Raw genomic sequence first — 26,984 nt, forward strand, 5'->3', positions numbered from 1 at the left:
AAACGTGGATGGTTCTGCATATTATAAATTAAGTATCAGATGCACTATAAAGTAGTATGGATCTTTTAAATCAGTGGTTGGGAACCTCCAGTCCATATGCCTTTTTTGGCCCATGAGGCTGTTTTTTCCAAGCCATGCCCACCTGCCCCATACCTGATGCCGTATATGACATCAGATATGAGGCAGGCACAGTCACAGCTGCAAAGGAACGATCATGAGCCTTAAAATGTTCTCCCAAATGTTCCTTCACAAGTAAGGCTTGTATTCAGTGCCTTTTAAATTTGGTCCCAAATGCAAGCTTTGCTGTGTTAGTTCTACTCAGGAGCTCCCAAGTGGAGCTGACCCCTGCTGAAAGTAGGGGGTGGGGTGGGGGTTGAAGACAGTGCCAATCAGCTGACTTTAAGCCCAACTGGGATTGGCTAGCCAATCCTTGTCAAAAACAGAGCTTGAAGTCTGTGTGGATCAATTGATCAGTGATGTCTCTAAACCCTGCTTTGATCAGCTGGGATTATCCTTTGCAGTGCAACTTGAACTAAAAGTCTCACATTTTCAAAGAAACCTATAAAATATTTTCAATAGATGATGCAAATTATATAGCACTGCTGCTACCAGGACTGTGGAGTCGGTATGCCAAACCTTCGACTCCGACTCCCCTATTTTTCTACTGTCTGACTCCGACTCCACCCAAAATTGCTTCCAACTCCACAGCCCTGGAAAGGGCTGTAAATGTCTTTTTAAATTGGAAGCTCTCATAAGAGCGTTTTTATTGCTGCCTGAATATGCACTGATCTTGGCATCACAGCATTTGTCTTCATCTGGGTCCTGTATCATACACTGACACACAAAATGTTTTCCATCTTGAGTTATGGTGAAATGCTCAGCTACAGCTGACTTCATGGGAAGCTTCTTTGACATTTTGAATTTATATTTTAAAAAATTTGTCAATCAAAATTTATTTTGAAGCCAGAGTCGGTACATTTCTACTGACTCCGACTCCACCCAAAATTGCTTCCGACTCCATGACTCCGACTCCACAGCCCGGGCTACTACGTTGAAGTGTATCAATTTTGTATTACCATCTATCCTGACAAAAACATTAAATTTACTTTCATCTTTTGGTCAACCTCGTCATGTAAATAATGACTTCTCTGAAACAAATGGAGTTGATGCTGTTGCTCAGTAAATAAATACATTAGCTTCATTGATCAATTTGGAACTGTGGGTGGGATTCAAAAGGTACATTTGGTTTAGAGTCTCTCCTGTCTTCTATATTTCATTAACAATATTCAGAAATGACACATTCAAGGCTGAGAAGCCTTGAGTCTGTCTATTGTGTAAACACTCTTCCAGCAGCTCAGTGCTTCACGATGCGACATTGTTTGCCTGGATAGTCACTAACACTATAGCCCTCTTCAGATTTTCAGTATGAATGTGTGAAGATGTTCTCATGAATGCATGGCTACCCCTGCAATTGTGTGTGTGTATAGCTCCATCCACAGGAACAGGAATCCTGGCTTGAAGAGGGATTATCTGTGAAAGCTAGCTGTACTACATATTAATTATTTTATAGCTATTTAGATTGTGCTGTTAGTATCAACTATAAAGGACATCCTGCCAATATCTTTTAATTGAATTTTAATATTTTATACATGAATATGAAGCCCACTATGTGTAGATTTTTTCTGTTCAGTTTTATATTTGTATTATGTTTATACAAATTAGTTACAATATATACAAAATGGATGACAATATAATGTAATTTATTAGAGCTCAATTCAGGGTCCAATTCTTGTTTATAACAATAAACAAGAAGAAAACTATAGAACCAAAGATACTAGTGCTTCAGAATTCCTCACTTCTGTCCCAAGATCCAAGGTGGAACTTGTATATCTTACTCATGAGCTCCATGATCCCACTTTGGACATTAGCTATCTATGCTTCTTACGTACATCTGATATTATATTTAAAGCTGCTTTCCTGGCTAAAAGGAACAAAGCCTGTGGTGGGCTTGTAATATTTCAGTCTTACAAATGCTTAAAGAGAATGGTTTCATTTAGCAAGTTCATTAACAAACTGAAACATATAGTATTTAATCAATTTATTATGAAAGGCATAACATTTACATTACATTTACACCAGTCACAAAATTATTTATGATTCCAAGTAAAGATATATTGTACAAAACCATTTTACTACTTTTATCACCACAAAATATTTTTGCCTATTCAATAACCAGGACATTAATGCTATATTCTTGAAATCACTTGCAGTGGGGATACTTTAGTCAACTAATGCTACACCAATAAATATGGTTTGAAGTCTTTTTAAATTCCTGGTACACTGGATAAATACCATACATGAAAAAGCAAATGGGACAGCTTACCATCACAAGATACTTTTAAAGCACTGGGATATGTGACCCTTTAAAAAAATAAATAAAAAGGCCTTATCACCAAACATTAAATATTTCCAGAAACTCTTATTGTCATTTAAAATGATGTACTATATAATGGATTCTCAGATGGATTTCATTGCTATGTTGAACTCAGAGAAAAGCACGTTTTAAAAAGTATCTCTGTTTTGGTGGTTGGGTATGCAAATATTCATTTGTACAGAGTTTAAGTCTTGTATACTTCTGTGTTAACAGAATCCAATCAAGAATTACCAATTACATCACTTATTTTGTATGCTGCTGCCTATAACAATAATTTTTGTTTCATGCTAGCTGGATAACTGGCAGGGTTCATTATGTTTCTTCTGCTAAAGTTAATCATGGGATTTCAAAATCATTTACAAAAGAAAAATAAACCAGAAGTTCTATGAAATTCCTTGGAAATATTCCTTATTAAGCAATTTCAGGACTGCAGTGTGTCCTCATGGTATAATGCTTTGTCAGTTCTGAGACTGATTATACTTCAGACCAATATACTTGTATGCAAAACAGCTTCCTTATGTTAGGCATAAACATTTTAAGATAAGTGATCTTCTTTTAAAAGAAATACTATGCTTGTCTGTTGGTAATCTTAATAGTAGACCATTTATTTATGTGATAGATTCTGTTGTCTCAACTGTGCTACCAAGACAGAAAATTTTCCCTTGAGAAGCTGATCCTGGTCATAGCTGCCACACTCACCTCAAACTTTTCATAAGACCATTAGAACCAGAATACGGTTGCTGTTCATAACAACCAGAATACGGTTGCTGTTCATAACATAGAATGACATATATGCAAATTCATTTCCATTAGCAATAAACAAGAACTATGCAAGATTCAGGACTTGGAAGTAAGGCATTACTGTCCATCCCCAAATACATAAAGGCGTACCAGTATGCTGAAGTAGCAGAGTGATAAAACTACTACTTAATATAATCAGCATGGCACTTAACGTTGTATGGTTACACTTGCTCTGACAGTTGGAGTAGCTGCAGCTCGTTCTCTCTCTTTCGCAATTTCCAACTCTATTTTGGCTTTGATTTTATCCCAGTTGACTTCAAGCTGCGGGGGGAGGGGAGAAAGGACCCATTAATCATAATTATGGTAGAGGCATATAAATTAACCTGGCAAGTCTTTACTTTATATGTTACATCTGCTACAGATTTCTTCATAACTTTCTGCTTTTTGGCCTTCTGTGGCTGGAAAGCTTTCTGCAATGTGTTAGCAAGATTAAGAAACTAAATCTTGGTACCATGGCAGGGATCCAGACAAGCCCATGTGGGTGCACCAAATGCTTCTGCATGCACATGGGGAGGGTGTGCCAATTTTTCTTCTGTTGGCAACCCCTTGCATCTCATGGGGAGTCATTCTGGAAAGTCCCTTGACTTTAGAGGCACAGGGGGGAGGGGGCTGCTGCTGGAAGGCAGGGCTGAGAAGGCCCTGGCATGTGCAGAACACTTCAGAACCTGGCCCAAAGTATTAATATTCTGAAATAATTAAATATATCAGCCAAACATATAGAAGTATCTTGAATTGCATAGTGCATTTCAGTTATGACTTTTTAACCTTTTTATGATTTTGATATCTCTTTCAATGGCCTTAGAATTTTAAAGGAAAAGAAACAAGGCTATTAAAGCTTATAGTCAATTAGCTATGATGGTGGCCCAATTCACACATATATGTGCATTACTTGCTTTCTCTAAACTTGATGACTGGCTGTTGAATGTGTGATTTGACTCCACTGAAAGTAATTATTTGAGGGGATATGAATATATATAAATGTTCTGACTAGTGTTTTATATCTGCGATGGTGCATTCATACAGGCAAATCACTGAAATGTTGCATTTGTGGAATGATGAACATATGTGTGTGTGAAGTAACCCTCCATATAAGAGCAGAAAACGGTGCACATTTCAGAGCCTTTAGAAGACCATGATTCGTAAATAATTTTCATTGAAAATGAAGAGCTAGGAATTTATACCTTAAAGCATTTTAATAACTCCAGCAGACCCTATACTATCACCAGATTCTGCGCTACCAGTTCATATTGCGGTATATTCCTAGGTCAAGTACATTATGCAATATACTGCCTCTTGTTTATAAATGCTTATAGAGTTAAATAAATATTTTAAGTGAATGTTATTTATTACAAGCTAAGTTAAACCCACTGAATAAAATAAAATGCTATGTGCTGTTTTCAAACTGGTATCCCAAAGGTACAGTTTGCCTTGCTGCATATTTTTCATGTTACATAGACCCGGTTTGCATGATGTTAAGCCAAACTATTGCTTAGCATGAATACATGAGCTCCCAGGTAGGAGATGGCGGCCACTGTGCTCCTCCTTTGGTTCTGCTACTGCTGTGAGATAAGCCATGGTTTGGCTTAGCATGTCATCCAAATCAGGGTTCATTGTTTGTCTCACTCCAACTGTAGCCTGTATGCTTATGTGTTTATGCTAAGCCATGGTTTGGCTTAGCATTATGTGCAAACTGAGCCACTGTGTCTGAAAGGCTTAGAAATCTGAGCTTTGGGCAATGCCTAATCATCTGTAATTTAATTAATAGAGTCTGTCTGCATCATTGTTCTAATAATAATAAGGCAGACCTGGTAGTCACCATCTTACACATAGACATTTTTCTTGAAGAAAAAGAGTGCAGTTTCAAATCTGTAATGCTTTAAACAAGTTAGTCTAGAAAAGATATTTCATCTATTCTGTGTGACTCAACCATGCACCAATGAAAAAATATTCAAAAGAGGCAAACGGATAAGGTCTCTGGCCTTTCCCAGCAAGCATGAGTGAAATATAGTTGTCACTCATAAGTCAAAATGCAGCTACACATGAGTACTTTTAGTAGCTTCCATCAACTGCTTCAACTTAAGGAATATTATAGACAACACCAAAGATAGTTATTTCACAGTGACTTCTTTCAGGAGCAGAGCAAAAACTGGCTAAAGAGTAGTATTAAGAAATTACGATGTCATTTCTTATCCCTAATTAAAAGACTGAGTCAATAATAGGAAAAATAAAAGGCAACATCACAACAGGTTTTCAACCATGGGAAATAATAATGTTTGAGATTAAAGATTTAATAACTCAAGGAACTATGATCTCATATCTCAAGGGGTGACACCAAAGGGGGTTGCTCCTTGGGGAGTCCCAAGGGCGAGAGCACTATCCTGTTCTATTTCTTTCGTTTTTCTAACCAATCTGGAGGAGGCTGGGTAGAGGGGAGGGCGTGTGGCTCATGTGTAATTCCTGTGCAGGGTGAGAGCCTGTGCAGTGAACTGAATGATAAGAGAAAGTTGGCAGATGCCTTCAGAGTGACAGTCTGTAACTGGCAGAAGGCTGCCCCTCCCTGGGTGTGAGACGGGGGGAGTAGATGTGTCCTGCGTGAAAATTATTGAGTGGGTTTTACCGTTCCTAATTCTTGTAGAGGCCTACTGGTATAATTGGCTCAGGTAGATCTTGTTGGTGGGCTCTTGTTGGGTCCATATCAGGTGTTTAGGAGGAGTCTTAGTAAGGAGGGACATGGGTGATGCCACCCCAATTTTGGTGATCACGGGTATAATAAATAATAATAATAAAATTTTATTTTTAGGCCGCCTATCTGGCTGAGTGAACAGCCACTCAGGGAAGAGGGAAGTATAGCCATGGGGAAGTGGTGAATTACCATAGAAGACAAGGGCAAGGCTATCTACGCCTTGTTCCTTGCTGCCATTCCTCTCATGAATGGGTTCCTCGTTGCTCATCTGCTGTGCCCACTGGCCTGTGTGTGTTGCTGTTTAATGCCAAATTGGCACGCAATAAGACCACACTCATCCATGATTTGATTGTGGAAGAAGGTGCCAATTTGGTGTGCATTACCACACCAAAGAGAAGTTGATCTGACCCAGCTTTGCCCACCAGGATACTCAGTATTCAACATAGGCTGCAGGGATGGTGGGAGGGGTTGCTGTGGTCTACAGAACTTCTATCTCTGTCACCAGGAAACCACTCTGTCTTGGAGCTGGCTGTGAGGGCCTGCACCTGGTGTCACGCCAAGGAGACAGTGAACTAGGGTTGCTGCTGGTGGACCATCCACCCTGCTGTCCGGCAGCTTCTCTGACAGAGCTGGTGGAGGCCATCATGGCTGTGGTATTGGAAAACCTCAGAACGAAAGTGCTGGGTGATTTCAATGTTCATGGTGAGGCTGCCTCTAGTGTTCCAGCTCAGGACTACATGGCCACCATGGGGCTGTGAGGGCCTGCATCTGGTGTTGGGCCAAGGGGACAGTAAACTAGATTAAGATGCTCCGACCCCAGAGACTAATGGAATCCATAGAATTCCTGAATGCCCTGGGGGAGTTCCCAGTAGATAGAGCAGGTGACCCTGATGAAGCCCTTGTCATGCTGTGGAACAGCGAGGTGCTGTGGGCTCTTGACATGGTTGCCCCTGAGCGCCCTCTCCACCATTGTGAAGCCTGGTTTACTCCTTGGTACACCAGTGAGCTAAGGGCAATGAAGCAGGCTGGACGACAGCTAGAGCTCAAGTGGCGAAAGACATGCTGTGAGGCTGATCAGGCATGAGTAAAATATCATAATCGTGCCTACTGTGTGGTGCTGAGGGCGGCGAAGAAGGCCCACTTCTTTGCCACCATCGCATCCTCAAGTAGCTGTCCAGTGAAGCTTTTCCATACTGTCAGGAGTCTGTTGAAACCAACTCCAGGAAATGGAGTTTTAGACCCTTCGGAGGCCCACTGTGAATTGTTTGCAAGGCTTTGAGGGTAAAGTTGCTTGCCTCCATAGCAGTCTTGATGCCCCCTCCACATCTACTGTAGTCCCCAATGAGGTGTCCAGTGCAACATCTGCTGCAACTTCTTGGGAACGGTTTCAGTTGATGTGGCCTGATGGCGTAGACAAGGTGCTTGTGATGATGCGGCCAGCAATGTGTCCTCTGGACTCTTGTCCTTCCTGGCTTATTAAAGCTTTCTGAGGGGGGTTGACCAAGTGGATCCAGGGTGTGGTCGACGCATCACTGCGGGAGGGAGTGGTTCTACCCGCCTTGAAAGAGGCGGTGATCCAACCACTCCTGAAAAAGCCCACCCTGGACCCACTGGTTTGTGACAACTACTGACCGTTTGCAAATACCCCCTTCTTAGGGAAGGTGATTGAGAGGGTTGTGGCGCAGCAATTGCAAGTACTCTTGGATGGAACAGATTATCTCGACCCATCCCAGTCTGGGTTCAGGACTAGTTATGGGACTGAATCGGCCTTGGTCGCCCTGATGGATGACTTTCATTGGGAGAAGGACAGGGAGAGAGCGACCTTGTTATTCTTACTTGATCTCTCAGCGACTTTTGATACCATTGACCATGGTATCTTTCTGGGCCAACTTGGTGAGATGGGTATTGGAGGCACTGTTTTACAGTGGTTCCGATTGTATCTCCAAGGTCATTTTCAGATAATAGCACTGGGTGATTGTCTTTCGGCCCCCAGGCAATGGTGCTGTGGGGTGCTGCAGGGTACCATCTTGTCCCCATGCTGTTTAACATCTATATGAAGCCCTTGGGAGCGGTCATCAGGAGATTTGGAGTAAGGTGTCAGCAGTAGGCTGATGATACCCAGCTCTATTTCTCTGTAACATCTGAACCGGGAGAGGCTGTGCAAGCCCTTGACCGCTGCCTGGACTCGGTGGTGGACTGGATGAGGGCCAATAAACTGACTCTGAATCCTAGCAAGATGGAGGTGCTGTGAGTTGGTGGTTCCCGAGTTCAGATAATTGGTCAGTTGCCTGCTTTGGATGAGGTTATACTCGCTCTGAAAGAGCAGGTCCGTAGTCTTGGGGTGCTCCTGGATCCATCTTTGTCGCCAGAGGCCCAGGTGACCTTAGTGGCTAGGAGTGCCTTTTACCAGCTTCGGCAGGTAAGACAGCTGTGGCCGTTTCTGGACTAAGATAGCCTGACCACTGTTGTCCACACACTGGTAATCTCTAGGCTCGATTACTGTAATGTGCTCTATGTGGGGCTGCCCTTGAGGTTGGTCCGGAAGCTGCAGCTGGTGCAAAATGCAGCAGCAAGACTGCTCACTGGGGAGGGTATCGTCGACATGCCACTCCGCTGCTGAAAGAATTGCACTGGCTGCACATTTGCTACTGGGCCAGGTTCAAGGTTCTAGTCTTGGTGTACAAAGCCCTATACAGCTTGGGACCAGGATACCTCAAAGACCGTCTTACCCCTTATATACCCAGTTGATCACTGCCATCTTATCAGGAAGTCCATTCTGCACAACATAGGAAATGGACCTTTAATGTGGCAGCACCTACCCTGTGGAATTCCCTACACTTAAATATTAGACAGGCAACATCTCTGTTATATTTTCGGCGCCTATCATAGAACCATAGAATTGTAGAGTTGGAAGGGGCCTATAAGGCCATCATGTCCATCCCCCTACGCAATGGAGACCTTCCTCTTTCAACAAGCCTTTTAAGTTGAGATCTTATCCCAGTCTGCGTCTGTGTTGGAATTGCTTTTTAATATGTTTGTAAACCATTTTTCAAAATCTTTTTTTAACCTTTTTTTTTTAAGATTTCTTGAAAGCTTTTAAAAAAAATGTTTTTAAAGATATTTTGTTTTAATGTATTTTAAAGTCTGTTTTTATGATGTTTTAAAGTGTTTTTAGTGCTTTTGTTCGCTGCCCTGGGCTCCTGCTGGGAGGAAGGGCGGGATATAAATCAAATAATGAATAAATAAATAAAATATTTAGAAATTATGTCAAAGAAGAAATTCTTTATAGTTTCAATATGTCCAGATAAGATCATGCTTGCAGGAACACCTTAGACAGCAGAAGCAAGTTAGAGAAATTAAGGAATTTGAAAAACTAACGCTGAAGACCAATAAGCATAGATTAGCAAAAAAATAACCAACTTCTTATAAAATATGATACTGAACTCAGACAAATAAAGAAATACATGGTGAAATGGACCAAAAATATTGGCTAAAATATCCCATTATCAATTTGGGAAAACGTATGGAAAATTGCTCATAGTTTTTCTTTAAAAAATGGGGTTAAGAGAAACCTGCTAGAAAATTATGAGCACCCTGGTGAGGACAAATAAAATTGATAAAAACTGTCACAATAGGTGCTGGAGGTCTCAGAGAAAGGAAATCCCTCGCCATTGTGGAAATGTGAGGTTTCAAAGAAATACTGGAAGAAAATAAGAAACCAAACAAAAACGATAATGGATACTCCATTACATCCGGCATTAAGTTATGTGAATGGATTAGCTAGATCTGAGCATAAAGAATTAGTTTCTTATTTGCTAGCTGTTGCTAGAAGACACAATAAACTTTTGATAAGCTAACAAAACTTTACTGACTGCAGCAGAAAATATAGGATGCTGCCAATTATGAGTTATAGATTTATGTTGTTTTAATTAGTTAAGACTAGGGATGTGCTAGAATTCCGCCCAATTCAGATTTGGTATTGAATTTTCCATTAATTCACATTCTCAATAGCTTGAAAACAGACTTTTTTTTTTTAAATCCACCTCTGAAACATTGATTTTAAGAATGATATAATTTTTCAATATTTCTTTTTAAAATATTAGTATTTCATTCAAAATATCAATATTTTAAAGGCAATAAAATATTTAAAATATCAATATATTTTCCAAGTGGAAAAAACCAGACAGATCAGTAAAAGCGACAGCTAGTGGATAAAGAAAGAACTCAAACTGATGCCATCCTGTTAGGTTAATGGAATGCTTTTGAACCAGCACTGGCCAACGGACCCCATTCTTAGTTAAGAGAGGGTGGTATGGGAGTCTCTGGGAAGAGCATTTTTTATAAATGTAACATCAATCTGGGCTATTTATAAATATCTCTTAATACTAACTCTCTCTATATAGAATATGGTATTGTATCATGTGTGTATATGATTGACTTTGAATTTTCAAATTTAAAAAAGCATTTAAAAATTAAAAGCAAAATAAACCATTGACAATTATGACACTGAACAGATGTCCCTCTGTCTAAACTAGAATCCTATTTTGTGTGTGTTGGTTCCTAATTTTGAGTTCATATTTCTATTTTTTGGCATTTTTGTTGTTAGCCAACCAGATTTTTAATTTTCAGTTCTGACATAATACTCCTTTCCTGAAGGCAGTAATAAGGTAGTTCACATTGAACAATAGAATTGACTATACCAGACTGAATGTTGTAAAGTTTATGGAACAGATGGAAGAACAGCCCATCTCTTGTATATTCATTCCAGTTTGTGGAAGTCAAAATACAGATTTGTTAATATTATTAGAATTAATAAATGGCAAGGGCCCAAAGAAGTATGAAACGGGTTCTCTAGACCCAAGGTGGAGTTATGCATGTTTTTAATCAAACAAGACTCTGTGTTACACAGAAACAGCATTTGAAACTGATGAGAGTTTCAAAAGCAGTTTGTGATCTGTTAAAGAACTCAGCTGTTAAAAACAAAAAGGCAAAAAGGCAACTGGGTCCTTGCATAAGCCCCTTGTATTAGCTGTTTGGATTCCAGCTTATATTCGCCCTGCTTGTTGTGTATTATATCTCCACTTCCATCAAAGATTGCACAAATAACAGTGGTGACTTTAGAGCCAATTGAGGCCTCACTTTACCACAACTATTTTATGTTGTTTCAGAAGGCTGCTACTGAGATCTGTTATAGTATAATCAAATCTTGCCAAATATTACTGGCCAAGTTAAGTCCCACATGCTGCTTTTCTAAACCTCTATTCCTCTCTTATACAGGAGGAGTGTGAAGGCTATGATACAGATTGCCAAAAGCTGCATATGATTTTCAGATAATATTTATTATACCTTACCAAAGGCTATGCTAAGCGAAACAGCACTGGGGATATTGCTGTACTGGTCCCAAAGGATGTCAACCCAAGAATAAGTTAAGACAGCATCTGTTACTGGACCAGTTTGTACTGGTGAAACCACAAAGTTGAACATTTCAGCAACAGAAAAAATCAGCTTAATGTTTCTATCTTGCATTAAATAACAATGATCCATCTATATTACTCAGCTGTGTAATATTTACACAGTATGATTGTCAAAGTTGTCAGGGGATATCCCCTGACGTACTTTGGCCCAGCTCTGTACACATTAAAAGTTAAGCCTCAAAATGAAGGCCCTGAAAACTACAGATAATAGACTGCAGATTTTATCTCCTACTGTAAAATAAAGTAAAAGTACAAAGTGTTACTAATCGCACATTAAATTATAGTTTCAAATTGTTTCACAACTACAAGGCTGAGTTTCTGAAAATGTATAACACAGCTTCCACAAATACTTGCCCCTTCTGCATACTGCAAAAATCGCTGATTCGTTTCTTTTTTACCAAAGTCATCCAAGAACTTTTGTCGGTAAGCCAGAACCGTGTCAACGTGTGTCTTGTGTTTCACTGCAAGTTCTAGTGCCCTAGAAGAAAACAATAATGAGCTCATCAGGCTGAACTCAGAAACTGGCCTAATTACAAATGCTTTGGTTTTATAAAAATACATGCTGTACAGTGACTGCACTGGTGGAAAGTTTTCCTGACATAAAGCAAGTAGAAACCTAGCATTAGTGTTGGCAATGATGTCTAGTCCCTAGACAAATTTTATGAAGTATGTTATGAAAAGCAGTCATATTTCTATTGTTCTTACAGTGCTGCTAAATACTGAAACATATCTTCACTAAATATACCTTGCTCAAAATGACTGTAACTATTTTTCAATTGTTAACAATTGAAAGTGATATATGATATGCTTCATATATATGTTGGAGAGAGTCTAACCAAAACTAATGGCCTACTATGGTTGCAGTGAGACAGTATTGCTGGCCTTTAAATCTTTGACTCCAGGGATCCCCAGAGGAGACCTTAGGGTTCTCTAATGGGAGAAGCCCCAGGCCGCACCTAAAGTAAGCTTTTGGGATCCCAGCTATTATACTATAAATATTATACATAAATATGGGTCAGAGAGGCTCAGTTTGGTCCTTCGTTAAAGTAGAATGAAACAGCAACCAGCCCAGTTTCTACATATGGTGACTCAAAACCAGGTTCTATTAAATATTATTTTAACATTCATTCTGAAATAAAATGTTTGGCCTTGGAGGTGAAGGAAGAGATTAAATACACATTTTCTTGCATATATTTAGGCTTTAAAACAATTTTAGTTAATATTTATTCTATTTAAGACATTTATATTCCACTTAATCATTAGCATTTCTAATGTTAGACAATAAAGAGCCTACCAAAACAATGGAAATGACTTACAGTTGTAAATATCTCACAACAGTAATTGTTGCATCTGTTAGAAATATGCTACATCTATAAGAAACATGTTACCTTTCCCAGTTGTAAAGGTTAATGTTGACTTGAATAGCTTGGTAAATAAGGCCAGCTTGAAGAAGCAGTGTTTCAGCATCTTGTACATTTCCACTGAAAAGCAGGATATGAGCCAGTCTTGATTCTTTTGATGGAAGATCTTTAATAGAACTTATATACTGAACTTTGTCAATCTGTTTTTTAAATTGCAACAGTTACAATAAAGTTAGAACACTTATGTTAGTTACTTATAAAAAACTAAAACCCCAAACAATTAAGCCCAGTCTACTTACTTCTCCGATTGATGCATAGGCTACTTCTGCTGTATTCATATCTTTACTGGCTACCGCCATAGCAGCTAAACATGCCCACAAAGTTTGATCCTTAAAATGAAACACACACACACACACAGTTAAGCTTAAAACAATTTTTCTTCCTATAGAATGCAAGCATTTGTTTTCAGCTAAAGAAAGATGAGTAGAATTCCATGGTAAAAATCAAAGCCCATCTCAAGCTGCTAAAGTGTTTCTGTGGTCCTCCAATTGCCCTCTCCCATAACTATTAATTTCTATTATGATTAAATACATGGGCTGGGATATAAAGAGATGCTTTTATATGATGGCAAGCTGTGATATGGAGAATATTGAAGGACCACTTGTTCATCAACTAACAAATTTGCTAATGTGAACTTATCTTTCTCATGCGGGGTTGGGGGGAGCACTCTACAATTTTATTTTCTATCTTAATGAGACCCAGCAAAAAAAATCACACTGGCTGTCTTTAAGATACATTGTACCCCAATGAGATTTCCCATGGAAGGATTAGGTAACTTTGTCCCCCAGAGACCACTTTTGTCTCTGTTGATAGCACAATATGCTTCACAATACCAAAGCACTTGAGCCAAAAAATACTTATTCAGAGGAGGCAGAATTGTTTTGATCTGGCCCTTTCCCCATGCATATTGAGTAAACAACACAATTTCCCCCAGGGCTTTTTGCTGGGGCATATTTGGACCCCAGTGGTTTCTTGTTTCCAAAAGAAAAATGGGAAATAATAACTGGCTGAAATTTGGGGACATTGTATGGGTGACAGTGTGTGACAGTGTCCTAATGTGTAAATCACCAGGTCTATCCATGGGTAAATTTATATACCAGTGGGACTCTCCTGTTAACTTTCAAGGAGGACAGCACAAAGCACAGGCCATTCCAATAAGGGTTGCCAGGTTCATGGCTTGAGACTGATCCTGTATCAGAAGAGAAAGTCAGCCAAGTACAGGTGTTCTTGCAACACTGTAATGGGAAAAACCACAAGGTGGAATTCTCCCTCCCCCCTCCACAACTTTTAAAGATACAGAAGACCTCTTGGAGGCTGGGCCTGGCAACCAAGAGGTCTTCTGTATCTTTAAAAGGTGTGCAGGGGGAAGGGAGAATTCCACCTTGTGCTTTTTCCCATTACAGTGTTGCAAGAACACCTGCACTTGGCTGACTTTCTCTTCTTCTAAAGATACAGGATCAGTCTCAGGCCATGAACCTGGCAACCCTAATTCCAATAGAAGTAGAAATACAGAAACAAAAAAAATATAGAGACTATGGACAGAAATGACACTCCAGCGGTGGTGACCTGCAAGATGTGTGCAATGTTTCCTTTCTTGCCTGAGAACAACACGGTGTACACATGCAACAAGTGCAAGCTGGTTGCAGCACTGGACAAAAAATTAGAGGCCTGGAGTGGAGAGTGGCCACACTCAAAAATAATAAGAGAAGACAAAGAGTTCTTAGACAGAACATCGGAACAACAACAACAAAGTAAAATACAGGAGGTAGAAGAACAACTCCAAGTTGAAGCTGAAGAAGAGCATGTTGAGAGGAAAAACGAAGTGGAGGAAACACCATGGAAAAGGGTGACAGGAATAAAAATGCTAGAAGACACTGCACCGGTGGAACTATGGAACCCCTTTCAGGCACTTGAAGATGAGACTGGAAGACAGCCTGCAGAGGAAGAAAGACAAGAGTCCCCAAAGGACAATAAGAGGGGTTGAAGCTCAGTCAAGCAGAGGCAATGAAACCACACCCTACAACAACAAGAAGAGTTATGATAATATTTTATTAGTTAGTCCAAAGGCCGTTACAAGCAAAGGTTGGGACAAAACATTAAAACGTACATACAAACAAAATCATAATCATAGTTATGTAAATATAATTAAAACAAGTATCTTAATCAGGACTATACAAAAGAGCAAGTGACCAGAGAAGGGTGTAGCCTTTTAGTGCAATAACCAAAACCTTTATAGGCTCCGAACTGGGGCTTACTAGAATATTCTGGCTCTTTTGTTACTTTAATTAATTACTTTAATTTTGCGGACAACCATACATGGTCTGTTAATTATAACTAGGTACAAGAATTTAGAGACTTGGACCGTGATTGCTTTTTCAGCGCCCTCTAAGAGGGCAAACAAAAGAGCCTCCAGGGAACGACCCAGGAAGGATTTCAGGATGGGGTTTAAAAGATCTTTTCTAGCTACCTAAAGTTAAATAGGACATGCGAGACAGACTTGACTTCAGTCTTGTCGCATGGGCAGTATCTGAGATTTCTTGGGATTTTTTCATATCTGCCCTGCAGAAGATTAGAAGGTAGGGCATTGAATCGGGCCAAGGAAAATGCCCTTCTGTACCTGGGTACAGCCAGCCAGCTTAGATAACTCATCCCATCTTTGCAGGGGTCCTGGGAGTCCCAATGAACAGGGTGAACAAGGGCCTGAAGCAGCTGTCAGGAGCTCTTGATTGTATATATCAACTAGCCGCTGTTTGACAATCGCCTTGGCCCTACCAAGCTCCATAGAAAGCAACTCAGCGGATGAGAGACCCACCGATGTAACTTTATCTTGAACAATCTTGGTCCAGGATGACTTAATAGGGTCTCTCATCATCTGATAGGTGAATGAATCTTGAGAGGGCATAAGACAGCACCGTAGCCAGAATTGGATGACATTTGTCCAAGCTAGACAATTTATGGAGTTAAGGCCAGCCTCCAAAGTAAGGGTGGCTCCACCGACACATCTAGGGGCACCAAAAATAGATCTAAGAAAGGTGGCATAGATTCCTCCCAATGAGCCTTTGAAGAAGGGGTACCAAATTGGGGCCCCATAGAGTATCATCGGGACTATTTTAGTTTTTAAAACACGTGTTGCAGATGCAACGAATTTCCCGCCCTTAGTGAAAAAGAATCGGGTCAGTGCACCCAGATTTTTCTCAGCCTTAGCCTTAACATATTTAGCTTGGGTTCTCCAAGTGGCTGTTTCTTGAAACCAAATCCCCAAGTACTTATAAGAGTTGACTTGTTCAATTCGGACTGAGCCCATAGACCAGGAGAATCTGGCCTTCCTCCTGGAGAAAACTATTACATTGGATTTAGAATGGTTAATTATGAGGTGGTTGGCTTCGCAGTATTCTGCAAAACCATTTAATAGTCTTTTGAGGCCCAGCTGGGTTTGGGAGATTAAAACCACATCATCTGTGTACAGCAAGATGGATACTTTGGTAGACCCAAGCTTGGGTGGATGGGATTGTAACATTCTCATGGCAGGAGGGAGGTCAGCCAAGTATAAGTTGAATAAGGAGGGGGCAAGAACACACCCGTCTGACACCTTGTGAAGAGTGGAAGTATTACAATACAATGCATGGATCAGGAACAAAAGTCTCTTCTCTATGAGCAGCGAGTCTAGCTTGCTCCAAAGACGATCACGAAGGATGGAATCGAAGGCTGATTTCAAGTCTATAAAGGCTGTGAAAAGTTTGCCGCCTCGTGATTTGGAGTATTTTTGCGCTAAATGAGCCAGTACCAGGCAGTGATCGAGGGTGGAGCTTCCCGATTTGAAGCCTATCTGTTCTTCCCCCAGGATGTTATCGTTTATCCACAGATTTAGCTTCAACCTTAAATAACTGGTATACACTTTTCCAACAATAGACAGTAAACTGATTGGACGGTAGTTGCTCAGGTCGTTCTTAGAGCCATTCTTGTAAATAGGAACAATATAGGCTTTCAGCCAGATTGTAGGTATAATTCCCAAGTTGTTGATTAAGGTGAAGAGGGCAGCCAGCAAGGGGGCCCACCAGCTGATATTACATAGCAACAGCTCCGAGGGGACTCCATCTGGTCCAGGAGCCTTACCTGTTTTTAGCTGAGATATTAGTTCCTCGATGGTGTTAATATCAACAGGAGACCAGGCAGGAGTATCCGGAGAGAATAGAGGTGAAGTGTTAGGATCTGATGATTTTGGATCGTTAAAGACAAGAAGAGTTGTACTGGGAGATTCCCTACTTGTGTGGGATTGAAACCCAGGTATGCCAAGTTGTTTCATGTATCCAATGTAGCACTACATGAACATCCCTTTACGGCAAGGATTTCTGCTTGCTCAATAGAATGTTACTCCCCTCTCCTCCCCCCCACATGCCCCCTAAATCTGCTCTATGGGTTCCCCAAACCCTCTGGAGCAGATTTGGGGAGGGCACAGGACATATCAGGGGGAAGCAGAGGGAGAAAGTCCTATTGCAGAAGGAGAAATCCTTGTGCTGATGGGACATGTTAGTTGAAAACCACCCTATGAATTTACCAGAATTTAAACAATTTTAGAATTATCCCAATTTTAGAATTATCACTGGCTCTGAAGCAGAGAAAAGTGTGGAACTCTTTCTAAACAACAGGCCCCTTTCAGTACACCATAAGCCAGTGTTTAAAAGCGAGAGGAGTTTCAAAAACAGTTCATGATGGCGCATAGAGAGGATTGTTTGCAGAAGTGATGGCAGGAGACACATAAAAAGCCTGGCAAAGTCCATCCTACTGTGTATATAAAAATCACAAAAATGTATTCTGCTGCTGAATTTTATAATTACCTTAACAAAGCGACACAGTCTGATGGCATCTTCCCATTTTGAATTGTTCACATATTCATGAAGTATGGCTGGATAGTGTGAAATATTGATATGAATAAGTGAGCCATCAGCTCTCCTGATTGTTACTTGACTTCCAACAAAACTCACAATCTGGGGATTTTTACTAAATTCACTGTTGAGAAAAAAATCGTTATTTGACTGTTGAAATTTGTGTGTTTAATAGTTCCATCTAAAGCAGAAACTGTCAACCTTCCTGGGCAAGTGGACAAATTTAGAATTTTGAGAAAATGCTATGTGTGCCTCTCACAAAATGGCTGTCATGATGGTGTGGCATAACAAAAAATGGCTGCCACATCTAAAAAAAGCAAGAAAAGAGACAGGGCTACAAAATGGTGTGGGAATGCCTCTTGCATCAGTTGCTCTAATCAACAGGGAAAAGGCACAAACATCAGCCACTGCCAAACTTGCTCAAAGAAAGAAGCTCTTTGCACGTCTCCAGAATGAAAGGGATGGTGGGTGTGCAACCCTGGCATTCAGTGAAATGGGGGCATGTTTGGGGGGATTCAATGCAGGAGATGCTGAGCCAGTACAACGTTATTTATTTATTTATTAAATGTACATCCCACACATTCCAAAGGATCCCAGGGAACTGAGCAGGAAGAACAAATAGCCTCTTGTGCACTGTGGATTTGTTTCTTTTCTAATATTATCAACAAAAGCAAATATAAACATCTATGGTGTGATATAAAATGTGAATTTTTGATACATGACAAATAAGAATACTTTTCCTTTTCTCTCTCCTGTAACAGGTTAAAGTTTATAAGTTCAAAATATGTATTTTTTACATGTTTGAGCCCATGAAGTCTCTCCATAAAGTTCCATGAGTAGTTGGGACTAGTTTGATTCAGTTCTCCATTGTGGATTTTTGAGGAAATATTTACTGAAACCTTTCCCTGGAGCCACAGAAGGTACTGGGAGACAGCAGCTAGTCTTACTGCCCCCAAGCTGAAATGAAATAACCAGAAGAACACCTGGAACACATAGATGTTTCAGCTGGAGAGAAGACTGATAATTTGGGACTGCACACTTAGTAGCTCAAATGTAGCCCCTAAACCAAATTAAAGCATGGACACCCACATTTATGTTATCCTGCAATTGCACCCATGTATTTCAAACTGGAATCTTACTCTCAATGGTTCTATTGGGCAATATTTTATTGACTGAGGGCAAATATTACTTAAAAATGAGATGTAAACGTATATAATACCTTGCATCCTTTTCATAGAGGGTTTTTGGTAAGAGATCTTTATCTACATATACTGCATTAGGATAGTACCAGACTGTGAAGCGTGTATCTTGAAGTCCACAAAGTATGTTGCATGTGTTATTCCATGCCAAAGTATGCACCATTGTTCCTTAACAGAAAGGAAGACGAATAAAGTAAATGCTCAAGTACATTACATTACAACATAAACATTAGTATCTTCAACTCTTCTCTGCCAGTAAATAATTCTAAGAAACATAGTTTTGTGTTCTGTATAAAATAATGTTTATGTTTTACTTCCCATAAATTATGATTTGTACCCTGAAAGATTAAAACAGAATAAACAAGCACAAACCTGCAAGCATTCATTGACAGTTTTAAAAACCGTCTTCATAGTGCTCTGAAAGTTCCTCTCACTAGAGAATACCATGCGTGAGTGGCTTGTTTCTCTCCAAACACTCTGTCTTTGGCCTGTACAGAGCTACAGCTCACTCCTCCTATAGATGGTTTCTGCCTCAGTGCCTACAGTATGCCCTGTTCAATGTAACACCCACAGGGTCTACTTGCCCTGGGTCCACCAGCCTCTTCTAGATAAGGGAAACACTCTTAATTTTTTCCTTTTGCTTATGTACACAAGCACTACTCTTTCCTTTGTAACTATGCGACTGCTGTTCTGTTTTAACTTTATGAAATTGCTATACAAGTTTCAATAAAATGCAGTATTAGGTCATATCTGCAGTACTGGTATTTTAAGGAAGATTTTAAAGAAACATTTTTCTGCAACCATAGTAAGTATTAACACTGCATCTGTATCACATGGGGAGCTCATTACTGTGCAGATGATATTTATTTATTTCCCACCCTTCCTTGCAGTAGGAGCCCAGAGTAGTACTTTGCTTTAAATTGGACACATTTTCTTTTTTGAAACATATGGTATTCTATCCATGGACTGCAAAAAAGGCAAATAATTGGGTGTTAGAACAAATTAAACCAGAACTATCACTAGAAGCTAAAACAATGAAACCGAGGTTATCGTATTTTGGACACGTAATGAGAAGACTTGATTCACTAGAAAAGACAATTTGTTGTTGTAATGTGCCTTCAAGTCAATTCTCCATTTTGGAGAAACAAATCATTGTCAAGGATTATCAATACCTTGTCACAGTCATTAACCAAAATGGAGACAATAGTCAAGAAATCAGAAGGCGGCTAGGACTAGGGAGGGCAGCTATGAGAGAACTAGAAAAGGTCCTCAAATGCAAAGATGTATCACTGAACACTAAAGTCAGGATCATTCAGACCGTAGTATTTCCGATCTCTATGTACGGATGTGAACTTGGACAGTGAAAAAAGCAGGTAAGAGAAAAATCCACTCATTTGAAATGTGGTGTTGGAGGAGAGCTTTGCGCATACCATGGACTGCGAAAAAGACAAATAATTGGGTGTTAGAACAAATTAAATCAGAACTATCACTAGAAGCTAAAATGATGAAACTGAGGTTATCATACTTTGGACATGTAATGAGAAGACATGATTCACTAGAAAACACAATAATGCTGGGAAAAACAGAAGGGAACAGAAAAAGAGGAAGACCAAACAAGAGATGAATTGATTCCATAAAGGAAGCCACAGACCTGAACTTACAAGATCTGAACAGGGTGGTTCATGACAGATGTTATTGGAGGTAGCCGATTCATAGGGTTGCCATAAGTCATAATCGACGTGAAGGCACACAACAACAACAATGGTATTCTATAATTTTTGTTAGCCACCAACTTTCATGGTAAGAAGCGTACACAATTTCTTCTTAGTTGAGCCATGTAAACTAGATAGTCAAGCTGTATATTATTGAACAGTTACCTCAGAAAGCCTTGCTATGTTTTGAAAATGAAACTATTATCTGATATTGATATTACTAACATTCTGAGGAAAAATTGTTTTTAAATAAAACACTCTCTAACATGCAGTTGGACAATCTGAATCAATGGTCACTTCCACACAAGTGCTTTTAAGGAGTGCTGGTTTATTTTTCCCATAGTTAGTTGGAAGCAGAATTAAAATGGGAGTTTTACACAGCACATAATATAACAGTATATTATCCAGCAATGCCCCTTACCATGACCAAGATCCTTCAATAATATTTACTCACAAGTCCTGTTCAGCAAACGTCTCCTGTATCATTTATTAGCAGCTTTCTCCCTGCAGCTTCTGCCTCTTATTTCTTCCTGTTCAGCAAGGTTGTTAGGGGTTTAGTAGTTAATTGCATCTTAATTAGTCATCCTCTGATCCAGTGAGGGCCATCTTTAATACTGGTATCCTTTTATGATTTTTTATTTTATTTTATAGCAAAGTAGCACTAAAAATAATGAAAGGAAACCAGTAGTTAAGACTGCCATGGGGAAGAAAAACGTAAGGGGCAATTCATTACTAGTTTCCCAGCCACAATGAACAGGAAACAAATGAGTTGAAGCTGCATGGAAGAAACTTTTAATTAAAAAGAAAAGTAACCCTTAAAAGCCTCAATAGCACTTCTCCTGTACACGCTGGAGTACAATTACACTTAAAAAAAAATGTTCGGGGGGAAAAAAAAGGATGATAAGACAGACAATACAGAACTCAATGATCTGGCAACAATATCATCTGGGTTCTCAAAAAAAAAGTGAAGACATATTTACTTGGGTACAGAACCCATATGTGGAACTGCATGAACACCACAGCAAACTGTGGCTTAGAACTGAGCATAGGATTTTAAATATCAACAGTATTTCACTGCTCATTACTTCATGGGACAGTATTTTAGTTCATTCATTGAACATCATGAAGTGATGTGCAGATGTTAGAAACTGAAAATGCCATTGGCTCAACTACAGTCCTTAACCCATTCTTCCAAAAATGTTTGCCAAGCCAACTGTGGGAGTTTTTTTTTCTGCATAGTGCCAACCTACCCTAAGGGTTGGTTCTACCTTACTTCAGCCTGACTTTTTTCTGCTCTGCCAATGCAGGAATGAAACAATGTGGGAGGGGCTACCAATATAGCTTCTTACTACAAAAACATGAAGGGAGTCATTCAACTAAATACTTATGCTAGAGGAATGACTTCAACAAGCACAAGTGGATTTCCCTCCTTTCCCCCACATGTGCCCCGCGCTGTGCCCAAAGGTGCTCTGGAGGTTTGGGGGAAATCCAGAACAGATATAGGGGGTGCATGGGGCGAGGAGAGGGGGAGAACATTCCATTGCATAAGGAAAAATCCTTGCACTGATAGAACATTCAACTTAGTGCTATGTTGGATACAACCTTAAGGGCCACAACATATAATACTAGCTTCAAATGGGAATTATGGACAGATCTATCAATGCCATGATGGCTCCATGTTCAGAAGCTTCTGAATACCAGATGATGGAGAACAAACAGTTGGAAGAAATGTTGCCTTCATGTCCTGCTTGTGGACTTTCTGGAAGCATCTGGCTGACCACTGTGGAAACAAGAGGCTAGACTTGTGGATGTTTGATCTCGATCCAACAGAACTTGATGTTCTAATGTGGTTGTTGGGGGCAACAATGAGGTGACAAGTACACATTAGCTTCTCCCATGTGACCGTGGGAGCTTTACATTACTGGAATGGCATGAGAATTAACCATGCTGCTGAGATAACGACAGAATCAGCTCTAACTGGGGACAAAGCAGTCTAAGTATTTTGTGCTGCACTCTCCCTAATACCCTCCTAGAAGGTTGCACTCTCACTTCTTCATTCTAAGGTCCTGTAAAACAAACTGAATTCAGTAATTTCTATTTTGTCAGTATTGTGAGGGTGCAGGAGGGGATTAAAACATTTTACAGATAGTCCGTTCTTACCTATTTTGGTAACTTTCTGTTCCTTCCCAAATCTCTTCACTGAAGTTATATAAAGGTCTCTATTTTTGTCAATGAAAGCAATTTTCCTTTCATTTGTAAGTCCCTTCTGGTCTAAAGCAATTTCCATGATTTCTGTCTACAATATAAACCAGTAACATTTAATGCAGTCAGGAACTAGATGTTTTATTTTAAACAAACCACCACCACCAAACACATGAATGAGCCGTTATAGGAAATATACATTTTGCACATTGACCGTGAACATTGATGCTTTCTCACCTTATATGAAGGGCTGGTAACACTGTCTCTTTGCATTGTTTGTATCCTCATGACAACTGTAAGGTAGGTTACACTGAAAGAGTGTGACTTGGTCGAAGAGGAAAACTTGAACCTGGTGTCCTAGTTCCATATCCTTCCATTTTATCTACCATACTACACAAGCTCAAAAACTAATCTACACACTATGCTCAGTTGAAAGTATAAATTATACTAGGTCTTGAATCAACACACATGATAACTTGGTAGAATTATATTTTGATCAGAATAGTCTGAAGTCTGCAAATGTATAATATTGCATTACTAACTTAAGCCACAAACCATTTTCTTTAGAGCAGTGGCCATAGCTCAGTGGTAGAGCCACTTTCAGGTGGGCCTCCTCACTTGCCTACTCCATTCCCTAGCCATGCCAAAGCATTTTGATTGGACCAATGCCAGCATTAACAACTGCTGAGTAAAAGTGACCTGGAGACAGAGTAGTTTGGGGGGGCAGGGTCACAGGAAGTGTTGAAGGAAATTAGAAAGAGAGATAAAAGTTTAAATTTATTATTAATAATAAACAAACAAACAAACAGGAAATAGAAAGGAAGGGGATATGAGAGGAAAGCTGTTATAGAAGGAAGAAATTCATGTAAAAGAACTAGGAAGTCGGGATGAAAGAAACGCAATTTGGAGTGGGTAAGGTATAAATTGATCATGAAAGGGGAATGAGAAGAAATGATGGGATGGATAAAAATACTTTGAGATGCATGTGAGGATTACTCTAACCTCTATTTTATTTTTTAAAAAGCCAAGCATACCTATTTTTAAAAAACCAAGTATCTTAAAAGTCTGGCCAAATGACAAAAAAAAATCTGACTTTTAAAATAAAAACCTCTGTCTTATTAATGAAATTTAACTTCTAAACTCCTATTAGCTAATTGCTGCAACAACTATATTAATCTCAGTGATTACTGAATTAAGATTTCTTTCAGTTTTAATCATCACTGGTTAATTTCTGACTGATAATATGCTGGGATAGTTGGAACTTGAAACTGCTCTGTATTCAACCTACAAAGCGGAGAGCTACTCATACAACATCTCTTACAACCATCTGAGCTCACTAAGCTTTTCAGCAATATTTTCACCTATTATTCCAATCTAAATTACAGAGGATGATATCTGATATTAGTCATACTCAGAGCAGATCCACTGAAGTCTATTGATTTCAGTGGGTCTACTTTGAGAATGACTATTGTTGGATAGCAAATCCTAAAATAGTATATTACACTGTATATATTACCTTATGAGTAAGGGGCTTTCCATCTCCTAGGGGCTTGCCAGATAAAGGCTCAAACAGGTAAATAACTTAAAAGAGAGGGAGACAAGAGATTAGCAATATAATGATTGTTATACTCTTTCTTAAAAAGGCATATTGTAATGAGGGTAGAGGGCTGGCACAAGAACATTGCTAGGTGGATTTTATTCTTCATTTGCTATAGCCCATGTATTAGTTGGCTTTTTTTAAAAAGAGGCGATTGCTAATAATTTGTTTCATTTTTCAGTGTACAAAATGGTTTACAATTTTTACTTCATTTAGCTTTTCCACAACTGAAAAATCCCATGGTAGAGCAGGGGTTTGAACAAGGTTTCACATGTCCAGATATAACACACTGTCAGCTATGCCACATCGAATCCCAGTGTTCTTCATTTCCAACCATTTTAACAATATAACCAGCAAAGAACATCTGGCTGATAGTGGAAAATGGAAAATCTAGAATTTACATCCTTGCCATATGACTGGAAGAAAACCTTCAAGAATTTTTCATTAGAATGCTTGCTTTCATTGGCTTTTCTTTCTTTCAAAGTTTTATTATTGTTCGTAATTTGCCCTGAGAGTTTGATTTAGGTCAAAAGATGTATTTAAAAAATTGAATTAATTATAACTGAAATTTAACAGTTGGATAAAGAGCTCACCCCCAGTTGTGTCCTTTCCAAACTGCTGAATACATGAGCCAAAATAGTAAATTCTGTAAACAAAAACTAATAAATCATAGGAAAGACTGAGCTGTGATTATTTTTATCTCTATTCACTATATTTTATTTGTCACATAACATTAAAATGGCTAAATCATTAAATTGAACTAACAAGTATAAAACCTGAAATTTTGAAAAATTTCAAAACAATACATTGGTGTAGACAAACTTCAGGCTCACAGAATCTGCCTTGTTTTTTTACTAAAACGCCAAGGTCCACCATCCAGAGCCAGGTATACAATAGTGACTCGGCTGAATGGACATACACCAAGAATTAAAGGACAGGGTGCCCTGGAGCACATGCACAGCCCAGAAATTTATGGTCAGTAGAAGAAGTAAGCACACAAGTACTTTCACACAAAAATTCACTCCTGGTTTTCTCCCCAAGTATTCTTCTACAGGAACTCAATTTGAGTGGGAGGAAGCTTTTTGGTGTTTGGTATTGTTAGATAATAGGCAAGAGTTTCTAACTCCCAATCTACTACAGATGATCCAGAGATCTACCTTCTGCCCATTCCTGCACATTTCTACTCAGGCGTCCCATTGAGTTCAATATGACTTACTCCCAGGTAAATGTGTATAGGACTGCAACTGGAACTAGATCTTTTTATTAGTGGATCTTGGCTCTAAGTATCAAAAAGTATTTGATATAAGTAAGTGCTCCTAGTGGTATTGTTTTAGGTATATCCAACAACATTTTATTTGAATTTTTCTCAGATGGAAGACACACCCTCCCCAATCACAAGTTGTTGTTGGAACTCGCTCACGTTTCAAAAGCAGTTTGCTACTGGTATGGTAAAGTGCCGCTATTCAAAGATGAAAGTGTGAGTGGGTACACATACCTAGCTTTGAGATTCTTCTGACTGTAGGCAATATGAACAAAACACACACTTGTTTCGGATAAATCCTACTGATCTTAGTGGTGCTTACTTCCAAGTAGATATGTATAGATATGTATAGTGTTTTAACATATTTGCTTTAATCTATTTTATTCAAAGCTATGTTTTAACCCCTTGTTAACTATCTCAAGAGCAATATCTGTATTTGTGGGCTAGAAATACTACAACATATACAATCACATATAAATGTTATATCATTCAGAAAATACATATAAAAGAATGATTAATTCCAAACACATTTTAAACACAGACATCACACACCAAATCCAGCTGATAATATGTCATCTATATTCCATGTGGCATGCACATTTAACTTTAAAAGACTCTTCCATTCGCATTTTAGCATAGTGTCATGAGTTTCTTTTAGAAGGATACAGGATATTGGTTTGCGGTCACTGGTTATATTGGCAAGAAAAACTATGTTATGAGAACAGGTGCTGTTCTGATGTTGTTGGTTGCATATGAAAAGGAAAAAGGAGGGTTACGTCCAGTGCTAGTTTGAGCCAGCTGTGTAAACACAGGAAAATAACTTGTGACTTGAGACAGTGCTGTACTCTCTTTTTGATGTAAAGTTTCCCTTGTCATAGTCACTGCTTGTGTTTTTATCAAAACCCAAACTTTTACTTACTATGACAATGTTTTTTTTAAAAAAGAACAGAGCTATAAGAAATTTATGTATCACAAACCCCACAATTTCTCACAAAAGGAAGATAACATTAGAAGCTAGGTGGAAAATAGATCAACCTGTCATCTTTTGCATTCAGTCATTCCTGAAGTCGATATAGGTAGTGAAGGGATAGCTAAAAACTATGGCAACACACACATGGCCTATTAATCCCCATGGTGCATTCACAATAGTGGATTCCCAGCATATTATATAAATGTTGCTGCACAAATATTTTATTTTATTTTAATAATGAAATCTGTTAGCTTTTAGAAATTGCCTATGTCAACTGCTGGCTATTTTGTACAGCAACTGCAGGTGGAAACAAGCCTTAAGACGTTGTTTTCCTGGATAAACATGTT

The 26,984-nt window shown here is 39.1% G+C and overlaps 1 protein-coding gene across 6 annotated transcripts in view; it reads right to left on the reverse strand.

Annotated features, from left to right (window-relative positions):
* Positions 1 to 2,118: 2,118 nt before the first annotated feature.
* IFT80 (intraflagellar transport 80) overlaps positions 2,119 to 26,984 on the reverse strand; it is a 118,703-nt gene continuing 93,837 nt past the window's right edge. For all 6 annotated transcript variants that reach the window (XM_061637202.1, XM_061637199.1, XM_061637198.1 and 3 more), the window contains 8 exons: positions 24,326 to 24,390; positions 22,768 to 22,903; positions 18,916 to 19,063; positions 17,649 to 17,820; positions 13,053 to 13,142; positions 12,781 to 12,953; positions 11,747 to 11,870; positions 2,119 to 3,496 (listed from right to left, as the gene is read on the reverse strand). In XM_061637202.1, coding sequence (XP_061493186.1) covers positions 3,383 to 3,496; positions 11,747 to 11,870; positions 12,781 to 12,953; positions 13,053 to 13,142; positions 17,649 to 17,820; positions 18,916 to 19,063; positions 22,768 to 22,903; positions 24,326 to 24,390 — 1,022 coding nt within the window. In that variant the 3' untranslated portion in view covers positions 2,119 to 3,382. The remainder of the gene's footprint in view (positions 3,497 to 11,746; positions 11,871 to 12,780; positions 12,954 to 13,052; positions 13,143 to 17,648; positions 17,821 to 18,915; positions 19,064 to 22,767; positions 22,904 to 24,325; positions 24,391 to 26,984) is intronic.

Source organism: Rhineura floridana, chromosome 7, assembly GCF_030035675.1.
Source record: "Rhineura floridana isolate rRhiFlo1 chromosome 7, rRhiFlo1.hap2, whole genome shotgun sequence".
NCBI classification, from domain to species: domain Eukaryota; kingdom Metazoa; phylum Chordata; class Lepidosauria; order Squamata; family Rhineuridae; genus Rhineura; species Rhineura floridana.